General features: G+C 35.0%; 2 protein-coding genes and 2 long non-coding RNA genes across 5 annotated transcripts in view; 2 read left to right on the plus strand and 2 right to left on the minus strand.

Annotated features, from left to right (window-relative positions):
- LOC104759858 (mitogen-activated protein kinase kinase kinase 3-like) overlaps window positions 1–978 on the plus strand; it is a 2,387-nt gene extending 1,409 nt beyond the window's left edge. Inside the window, exon 2 of the mRNA XM_010482739.1 lies at window positions 26–978. Within this exon, the coding sequence (XP_010481041.1) occupies window positions 26–978 (953 nt within the window). The remainder of the gene's footprint in view (window positions 1–25) is intronic.
- On the minus strand, window positions 1,632–2,540 carry LOC109130247. Of its 2 annotated transcripts, XR_002036363.1 has the most exons (3): window positions 2,271–2,540; window positions 2,051–2,093; window positions 1,632–1,870 (listed from the first exon to the last, which is right to left on the minus strand). It is a non-coding gene; the product is annotated as an uncharacterized LOC109130247 (long non-coding RNA). The 2 variants fall into 2 exon arrangements; XR_002036364.1 differs by lacking the exon at window positions 2,051–2,093.
- LOC104758217 lies at window positions 2,708–7,026 on the plus strand. The gene is made up of 7 exons (XM_010481054.2): window positions 2,708–2,862; window positions 3,013–3,956; window positions 4,049–4,622; window positions 4,724–5,379; window positions 5,459–5,761; window positions 5,815–6,942; window positions 7,022–7,026. Exons 1-7 carry the CDS (start codon window positions 2,708–2,710, stop codon window positions 7,024–7,026), a joined length of 3,765 nt encoding a protein of 1,254 aa, XP_010479356.2.
- On the minus strand, window positions 7,056–9,093 carry LOC104758218. Its single transcript, XR_002036362.1, has 4 exons — window positions 8,830–9,093; window positions 8,453–8,539; window positions 8,290–8,354; window positions 7,056–7,708 (listed from the first exon to the last, which is right to left on the minus strand). It is a non-coding gene; the product is annotated as an uncharacterized LOC104758218 (long non-coding RNA).

A 10,485-nucleotide genomic window follows, 5' to 3' on the forward strand; every position in this document is an offset into this window, starting at 1 on the left:
CCTCCGACAACCCCTTCTGATCAAGTTGGTAGCAGCCTAGAGGTCATAAGTCGTAAAGCATTTGAAGCCACTGTCTCCAAACGCCCAAAAACAGTTAAATCTCCTGATGGTTCTATATGGATACGTTGTCACTCCCTTGGCGCTCATGGTTTTGTTTACTTAGCCAAGCTAAACAACGATGTAGACACTAATGGTTTGCCTCCAAAGATGGCCATCAAATGCTCACCGATTACATTTTCATCAAGCCTTTCTGATGAGGAACGAATCCTCAAAAGTCTTTCATCTCCATATGTTATTTCATGCTATGGTAGCAGAATAACGATGACAAAATCTCCAGCAAACGGAAGCGACTACAATTTGATTCTTGAATACTGTTCCGGAGGAAGTATTGCAGACTTTCTCAAGTTTAGAGGTAAGCCGATGGTGGAGAGCGATGTTCAGCTATTGTCTACAAAGATCCTCAAAGGTATCACCTACATACACTCAAAGAAGATTATACATTGTGATATTAAGCCTGGCAACATTTTACTTACGCCTCAACCAAACAGTTGTATGCCTAATTGTTTTGAACCAAAGATTGCCGATTTTGGTTTAGCATTAAGAAAGAGTTCAGTTGAGTATGGAGATGGTAGTGGTCATAAAAGAGGAACATTATTGTACATGTCACCTGAAGTTTTAAGAGAAGGTTTTTTGGATTATGCTGCTGATATCTGGTCATTTGGATGCACTGTGTTGGAGATGTTAACTGGGAAGAAGCCTTGGAGTGAATTTCAGGTTCTAGACAGAAAGAAACTGGAAGATTTCATCGCCCACAGCAGTTTCAAACCCTCAATACCTTCTACGTTATCTGCAGATGCACAAGATTTTCTACACAAATGTTTGGATATAAATCCCTTCACAAGGTTTGACTCTACAGCTTTGTTGAACCACAAATTTCTATCAACAACTGTACATGATGTTGTTGTCAAAGAAGAGTGAAGTAACGTTGAAGATAACCTGCACAATCATCTCACCAAAGAGCTTCGCTAAGTTGCATTGATAGATGTGGAAGCAAATCCATATTGGACTCTTATTTTTGTTTATAAGTTTACTTAATTATTGTTTCTGAATGTTTAATGTTTGTAAAGTATTCACGTTTTTTTTTTCATGCTCTAAGTAATGGTTTATAAAAACAGATATGTCCAATGTTGTTTTAAGCAAAAAAAAAAAAAAATTGTACCTCCATTTACATACGTAGAATAAGTTTTAAGCTCTCAGTAAGAACCAAAAGCTCAAAATAATAATTTTGAAATGCCATATAACTGAACCGTGCTCCACTTACATGCTCTGTCTTACGTTTACTAAAGAATTATTTGCCATTACCTTTTTCAAACTGTCTAAACACGAAATAGATCCATTTCCTCTTTTTAACCGCCCAGTTACAAGTTTTCAACCCATCAATATAGCGTCTCTTTTCTTACAATACAAACTATCTCTTATTTCCAGTTTTCTCTCGCACCACCTATCTTCATAGTAAGAAAATATGTATGTTTTACATAATTTTAAATATTTTACATATCTTCTGTAGATTTACAACAAAGAAAATATTTATTTTGCAGAGAATGATCCTATTCATCAACGTCTAAGTGATCTGTACCAAGGCTGTGGAAATGGAAAGTGACAATCCAAACAAAAGGAAAGGGAAGGAGTTGGCATACGTAGACACCAGAAAGAGAAAGCAAATCTATAGTGATGGTACAAATATAGTTCTCCATATATTTCACATATCTTCTTTAGTTTTACTGACATGGTATGACAATTGCAGAGAATGATCCAACTCATGTGCATCAAAGGCATCCTTACGAAGCTCCCAAAATAAATAGCCAGAATCCTATCAAAAGGAAAGGGAATGATGTGTCAATCCTTAACACCAGAAAAGCAAATAAAATCGATGGTAAATTTGTTATTCTGAAATACTTTTGTAAACTAAATTAAAAACAGAGTATCTAATCAAACTTTTTCTATTGAAACTGTTATCCTAAGCAACAGAAAATGCAGTCTCAAGTGCTACCTCCTCTTTTGCGTCGTCCAGATATACTCAGTCAAATGAGCCTCTAAGTGACATAACAAACCGTAAGTTACCTTTTCTGCTACACAACTCCAGTATATCTTAGTAGTATGAATTCTATAGAAAAAGTATTACTATTATAAAGGATTCAAAAACGAAAACGGAAGATGAGCGATGTTATTCAAAACTTTTTATTAAAGTCAGTCTTAATTTAGAACCTTACTTCATTATTAATTACTCAGGTCCATCCAGATGTAGCAGCTCAAATACTCAACAAGTTCAAGGAAACACTCTATCAGATATTAGCCAAATATGTAAGCTATACTGTTTATGCAATTTTTACAACATCTTTACGGTTCACAGTATATTTAGTCCAGTTCAAAATGTTGTTACTATTTGACAGGTTATGAAGACTATGGCGATGCAATTTATTTGTGTCAACATTGTAATGCTTTGATGTGGTACAATGAACGTATAAACAAAAGAAGAAATTGTATACCTCCACAGTTTTCACTCTGTTGTATGCACGGAAAAATTGAACTCCCGTCCCCTCCTATGTTACCTCCAGTCCTTTTCAACCTGATATTTGGCGTTGACAGTGTTAGCATCAACTTCAGAGAGAACATTAGGGCATATAATTCCATGTTTGCATTTACTTCTATGGGTGGACAAATTGATACATCAGTTAACAACGGCGTGGACCTTATATCTTTCGACTTCATGGACAGAACTTTCATCAAATCGGCAGCTTGCTACCTACTCAGGGCACTTCTCCTGCATTTGCCCAGTTGTATATATTTGATACTGAAAATGAAGTAAAAAACAGAATAACAGCTTTCAGGTAAATATGCTAACTAATTCTTAACAGTGCAGCAATATGGATCATATTATTTTACTCTAAACTTTTACGTTAACTATATTAATGTTTTCATTGACTTTTACACTTTCTTTCTTCAATTATGTAGTTCTAAACGAAGAACACCTACCTCAGAATCCAGAGCACTAAGAGCTGATATTGTTGAAGCAATGAAATCTATGCTAGATGAATGCAATCCATACTGTAAGATACTCCGAACTGCAAGGGATCGTTTTGGGGATTCATTAGAATCATCTAATGTTAAGATTGTATTGATTTCTGGCCGTGAAGTCCTTGACAAGACTTATACGCTCCCAACAAGTTCTGAAGTTGCCGCATTATTTGTTGGAGATTTTGACACTGAATTTGATGGTAGAGATATTGTTGTCGAAACAAAGAGTAAGCAATTGGCAAGGGTAAGTGAGCTTCACCCTGCATATCTTCCTTTACAGTATCCTCTTTTGTTTCCATACGGAGAAGACGGTTATCATATAGATCTCCATCTAAAAAAGACCACCACAACATCCAAAAATCCACGGTTTCGAGTAAGTATGCGAGAGTTTTTCGCATATAAAATCATTGAACGTCATGGTCAGTTTAATCCTCTTCTGCATTCTGGGAAACTATTTCAGCAGTTTTTGGTTGATGGATTTACAATGATAGAGGCTGAAAGAATAGGATATCTTAGACTAAATCAAAAGTTATTGCGGGCAGATAAGTACAAAAATGTTGCAGCTTCTGCCGCTAATGGAAATCAAGATGCTGATAAGTGCGGCAAGCGAATTCTCTTACCATCAACTTTTGTGGGAGGTGCACGATATATGCAAGAAAAATACAGGGATGCAATGGCAGTTTGCCAAAACCTTGGCTACCCGACTTTGTTCATTACATTCACTTGCAATCCTAAATGGCCAGAGATTACAAGACATCTACAAGCAAGGGCCCTAAAAACAGAAGACAGGGCTGATGTGATCTCCCGAATATTCAAGATGAAGTTAGATAATCTCATCTTTGACATCCATAACAAAAACCTTTTTGGTCCATCAATCGCAGGTAACCTACATGTTATATTTATGTTTCTAACTGGTTATGTTCATAATTGTTTTTTTTCTTGATCCATTCTCTTTTCAAATGTTTATAAACAGTGATATATTCGATCGAGTTTCAAAAAAGAGGTCTACCTCATGCTCATATTTTGTTATGGCTAAAGCGTGGTTCAAAACTGCCTACTACAAAAGATATTGACCAAGTCATATGTGCTGAAATCCCTGATGAAGCTACTAACCCTATTCTTCATGGAGTAGTTAAAGAACTTATGATCCATGGTCCATGTGGGTTAGTAAAACCACGTTCACCATGCATGGAAAAAGGAAAATGCACCAAACACTTCCCAAAAGAATTCTGCACAGAGACGTATATCAACAAGGATGGTTACCCAATGTACAGGAGAAGAGACGATGGGCGATATGTAGAAAAAAATGGAATTCTCATGGATAATCGGTTTGTAATTCCTTACAATCCTTATCTACTTCTAAAGTACCAAGCCCATATAAATGTAGAATGGTGCAACCAAACAAGAGCAATCAAATATTTATTCAAATATGTAAACAAAGGTAACGACAGAGTTACAGCAGCATCAGTTGAGTCAATCACCACAACAGATGATGTGGAAGGTACTGTAAAGGTTATAGACGAAATAAAGGAATACTACGATTGCAGGTAATTTTAATTATCTTACTATTTGATTACCTACGTTTTTTTGGGTTAGCCTCAAAGCACTAACATAAATCTTACTTATATGTTTCTACTCTTAAAAAAAGGTATGTATCGCCTGTTGAAGCAACATGGAGAATGTGGGGGTTTGACCTTCATCACAGCAGCACAACTGTGCAAAGATTGTCATTTCATTTAGAAGGGGAGCAAAATATAACAATGGAGGATGAAGATGATGTTGATGATGTTTTGACACGTCCGAGGAATCACACATCACAACTTTTAGAGTGGATGAAAATGAACCAACACAATACGGAAGCACAAGAACTGACTTACATTGAGTTTCCTAAACACTTTGTTTGGAACAAAACCAAAAGAGAATGGACCAAGCGTAAACGAAATTCAGCTGTTGGTCGGATGCATTTTATCTCACCATCTGCTGGTGATGAGTTTTACATGAGAATCCTTCTAACTGTGGTCAGAGGTGCAACTAGCTTTGAGGATTTACGTACTGTTGACGGCATTTTGTATCCAAGGTATCAAGATGCATGTGCAGCCCTTGGTCTCCTAGAAGATGACCAATTGTATATCGATACAATCATAGAAGCAAGCCAATGGGGATCAGCTAAGTACATGCGTCAACTATTTGTGAGGCTCTTGACTTCAGAGAGTTTCTCATCACCTAATCATGTTTGGTTAAATACATGGCATTTACTGGCAGAAGACATATTAGACATGCAGAGAAGAATACAAGAAAAACCAGGTAAGGTTCATTAAAATTTAAGTTTATATTTTGGTGATGAAGTATTTTTTATCACTAACAATTTATTCAAAACTCATAGGTCTCGAAATGACATCAGATCAGTTAAAGAATCAAGCTTTGATTGAAATTGAAAAGCTGTTACAGTCCAACGGAAGTAGCCTCAAAACTTATTCTTCACTTCCATATCCTGTAAACAACAATATCCCATCTTCTTCGAACAGATTGATTGCAGAAGAGTTGTGTTATGACACAGAAAAGTGTGCTTCAGACCATCAGAAGATGCTTCCAAGTCTAACAGATGAACAAAGGAATGTGTATGACAGAATACTGGGTTCAGTCGAAAAGAATTATGGAGGTGTATATTTTGTTTATGGATTTGGAGGTACGGGAAGACTTTTCTTTGGAAGACTCTGACGTCTTATATACGATCAAAAGGAAAAATTGTGATCAATGTTGCGTCGAGTGGAATGGCTGCCTTATTATTGGAAGGAGGAAGAACTGCTCATTCAAGGTTTGCAATACCAATACAGCTCCACGAAACTTCAACATGTCATATTGCTGCTGATAGTGATCTAGCGGGATTGCTTTTGGAATCTAAGTTGATTATCTGGGATGAGGCACCAATGTTGCATAAACATTGTTTTGAGGCTTTCGATCGAAGTATGAGAGATATAGCAAGAGCAGCTAATGTTGATAATTTTGATACTCCATTTGGTGGGAAAACAATTGTTTTTGGTGGTGATTTTCGGCAAGTGCTTCCAGTTATTGCTAAAGGGAGTAGAGGCCAAATTGTTCAAGCTTCTCTAACCTCTTCATCATTATGGCGTTTTTGCTCTGTTCTTCATCTCACAAAAAACATGCGTCTAACTATTGATTCAGATCCTGCTGAGATTAAATCCATCAAAGAATTCTCGGAATGGATTCTAAAATTAGGAGATGGAAAGCTTTCTCAACCAAATAATGGTGAAGCTGTGATCGATATTCCAGGTGACATGCTTCTTATGGATAATCTTGACCCTATAGTTTCAATCACGAATGCTATTTATCCATCTTTGCTTCAAAATCTCAAAGATGTGAATTTTTTCAAGGGGCGGGCAATCTTATGTCCTACCAATGAGGTTGTTCAGGAGATCAACAATCATATAATGGATATTCTACCAGGAGAAACAAAGGAATATTATAGTTGTGACAAAATTTGCCCAACCGATGCTTCTACTATCAGAGATGGGAATGTCTCTATTGAATTCCTAAACTCAATCAAATGTTCTGGATTGCCGAACCATGTCCTGAAGTTGAAGATAGGAGTTCCTATTATGCTCTTAAGAAACATTGACCAGAAAAATGGATTGTGTAATGGGACCAGATTGCAGATAACAAAGTTGGGAGAACATGTCATTGAAGCAAGAGTCATCGGCCTAAACGACGAAGGTAACAATGATGAAGACAGAGTCTATATCCCTCGCATGGCACTAACACCTACAGATGTGAAGTTGCCTTTTAAATTTCGCCGTACTCAGTTTCCTATTTCTCCGTGCTTTGGAATGACCATTAACAAGAGCCAAGGTCAGAGTTTATCTCATGTTGGGATCTATTTGCCAAGAGCGGTCTTTACTCACGGTCAACTGTACGTCGCCGTGTCAAGAGTGAAAAGCAGAAGAGGTTTGAAGATCCTAATTGTTGATGAGGATGGGAACAGAGAAACAAAAACAACAAATGTTGTTTTTAAGGAGATTTTTCAACAAATAAGATAACGATGACTCATATTCAGGTACTACATTATTTTTACTTATATTACTCTTATATATTTATATAACACAAATTATTGAACCTAAAAAATTACATTGCTTTACATTTATCTAATTGTCAATTTTATGTTTTTCATGTTTAAGGAGTGTGGCAGTGGAACCTTGGAAAACAGCATGAAGTTTGTTTATGGATTATCCTTTATCTTATTTTATTTTAGCTTTTGTAATGTTAAACAACCAAATTTAAAGTTTCAGTTTCATGAATAGTAGGATCAAACGGAATGTCGTTCTTTAAGTGCTATATGTATATATATTTCGTAATTTTTAAAATATTAATGAAAAACATGTCGTATTTTATTCACTTCCAAGAAGGTGAAACTAGAAAAATACTAATAATCCTATAACCAAAATCCCGTAAATTACTGACACTAACACCACTACGTAGAAGCAAAGATCATGGCAAGATTTACTCCTATTTAACTCCAGGTTAGTTGTACTTACAGTATTCTCAATTCTGATCATCTGTCTTCAGTTCCTTTGCTTCTTTCACTTCTCTGGGATCGATAGTCACCGCCTGATAACGTCTGTAGAAGTTATTGAATCAATTAGTTTCTCCATTTGTATTATATTCTGTTTATCTTTACTTAACATTATACTTATTATAATTTTTTTTTCCAGTTCCAGGATGTCTCTCTATTACTCTCATGGTTCTCAACTTTTGGAGTGGATGCAGATGAACACACACAGCACAGAAGCGAAACAGCTCACTTACACTGAGTTTCCTAAACACTTTGTTTGGAACAGAAATACTAAAAAGTGGACTAGGCGTCAAAGAAAGTCAGCTGTTACTCAGATGCAATTTAGGTCAACAGCTAATGATGATCAGTTTTACATGAGAATCCTTTTAACACATAGAAGAGGTGCAACAAGTTTTGAAGATTTACGTACTGTTGATGGCATTTTATATCAAACGTGTAGAGATGCATGTTCTGCTCTAGGTGTTCTTCAATAAGAAGAATAATCTATCAATGCAATATGTTCCTATGTTTTATTTTTTTCTATGTTTTATTTGTTTTTGTTTAATGTTTATAATTTTGCTAAATCATGACTCTTACTCGAATTTGTAGCTACTTTTTAAAAACTTAAAGCAATTAACGATAAGTACCTTAGAGATGGAATGATGCTGCTATAATATCAATGGCATGTCCACTCCAATATCAACTGCATCCCCTGAAGATATTGTGATTTGGTTGCACCATATTTGTTTATCAGTCTTAATGCGTCTTAAAAGAGAATAGCTTGAGGAGTTTGAAGGTCAAGATTTATACCGTCGTCAACTTGAGCTATAAGGGAGAGCTATAACTTGAACCATTTTGTCTAACGTTTGAATCACAATCTGTCCAATATCCACATAACTAAAAACAAGAAATACTTAGAGTTAGCAATAGAACTAATTGACTGAAAGATTTCATCTACAAACATAAGAGCTACACAAAGAAACTGAAGAAAATATAACTTAAAATTAGAGACTCATAAGTTGAATAAAATTGAAACCAAAACTGAATTGTGAAATTGGTTCTGATCTAATAAACCAAATCGAGTATACAATAAAATTGAGATTTCGGAGAACAGTCACAGATCAGAAAATTGATAACTGTAGAAATCGAAGTAAACATATAAGAGAAGAAAACAGAAGAAGATATACCCATCACGTGGTCGAGAGTCGCAAATAAAATAGGAGTTCCTCAACTCAATTACTTCGTTGACAAATTTGAGGCTTTGGGGCTCTTTAGATATTGAAGGAAAGATGAAAAATTTGCTGAATACATGTTCAGCTCATGTATCTGATCAGACAAAATAGGAGGGGAAAAGAACAGTGGAGAAAGAGAGAGGAAGGTGTGGGCGGCGGTGGATGACATCCCAATTAAGCGGTGAAGCTAAGAGGTAAGTGGTGATTCTTTTCTCTGATTTTTTTTTTCTAATCCCCTTTTATTTTATTTATTTTAATGGTATACCCAAACGAGTTTTCAAAAATAACAATCCGAAAATATAGTTCCTCTAACTCACATAATTAGTGTAGTATTATTTGTAGTAATAATTAGTGTAGTATTATTTATCAAAAGTAAATGTATCAAATTACTTAGCTGAGTCTAGGTAAATCAAATACTTACTCCACTTAGAGGTATCTACCTCATACGACATTTGTAGTAATAATTAGCGTAGTATTAATTTATCATTTTAACATCGTCTGAAAATCGACCAGTTATTAATATATTATAAAGGGTATCTTCACTTTTATAATACTTTTAAGTTTAGTTTTACATGATTATAAAATTAATACTTTTATATTTTTTAATATTTATTACTAGACTAACATTAAAAATTATAAAAATTTAATCAAATTATATTTTAAAGTACTTACCAATATATTACTTTTAACATATTTATGTTAACTTTAGTAGTAATATATAAATTGATTGCTAAAACCAAATTATATTTGTAAAAATTACTTAATATTGTATCTTTTATTATATTATATTTCACAAATAATAATTCCGTGCGTATGCACGGGTCAAAATCTAGTCTAGTATATATATAAATTATTAATATATATGTATATTTATGCACTTACCTACCATGGGTAGAGACACGTATATATATATATAACACAGGTGAGAGGAAAATATTTGGCTTTATCGATGTGGGACCTTCCAACTCCCACAATCTCACTCCCTTAGTCATTTAATTATCCCACATCGGCTGAAAGGAACAAAAAGCTTCCACTTCCTCTCTATAAATAACCGCACAACCTCTCCATCTCTATCTCATTATATTAACTGGGTTTTCAAATTAAAGCCCATATAGCAAAATTAAACGGATTACGGATAACCGGCGGATAACCAAAATTATAACGGATAACCGATTTTCGGATATCCGGTTTTCCGGAGCCGGATTCGGAGAGTAAAATTGTGTATCCGGCCGGATCGGATACGGATGCGGATACCATCAAAAAGGCCGGATATCCGGCTCCGGCCCAGGTCTAGTTGTAGGTAAGTCTTTATAGAAACGAATTTGTGGAAAGCCTTAACTGGAAAAGGTAAATTATGAAATGTAGCAGATTGACCATGTGAACAGGCTATATGACAAACCTAAGAGTATCTCCATCAAAGCATCTTAAGTAAAGTATCTTAATACAGATTTTTATTTTTAATTTTGAAAAAAGTGAAATTAAGAACTTCATAAGAAACTTTAATATTTCATAGGTTCATTGAAGGTTGTTAAATTTGAGGTTCTTAAAAATATTTTTCTTAAATATTTGAGAAATAGAAGAGAGGCCAGTTATATTGAAATTCAAGTGCCA

This window comes from Camelina sativa, chromosome 17 (genome assembly GCF_000633955.1).
Source record: "Camelina sativa cultivar DH55 chromosome 17, Cs, whole genome shotgun sequence".
Taxonomy (NCBI): domain Eukaryota; kingdom Viridiplantae; phylum Streptophyta; class Magnoliopsida; order Brassicales; family Brassicaceae; genus Camelina; species Camelina sativa.

Coding starts and splice junctions, on each gene's coding strand:
- LOC104758217 (XM_010481054.2), top strand. CDS start 2,708: ATGGGTGGACAAATTGATACATCAGTTAACAACGGCGTGGACCTTATA. Junction 5,380..5,458: donor AAGAATACAAGAAAAACCAG/GTAAGGTTCATT, acceptor CAAAACTCATAG/GTCTCGAAATGACATCAGAT. Junction 5,762..5,814: donor TTTTGTTTATGGATTTGGAG/GTACGGGAAGAC, acceptor TACGATCAAAAG/GAAAAATTGTGATCAATGTT.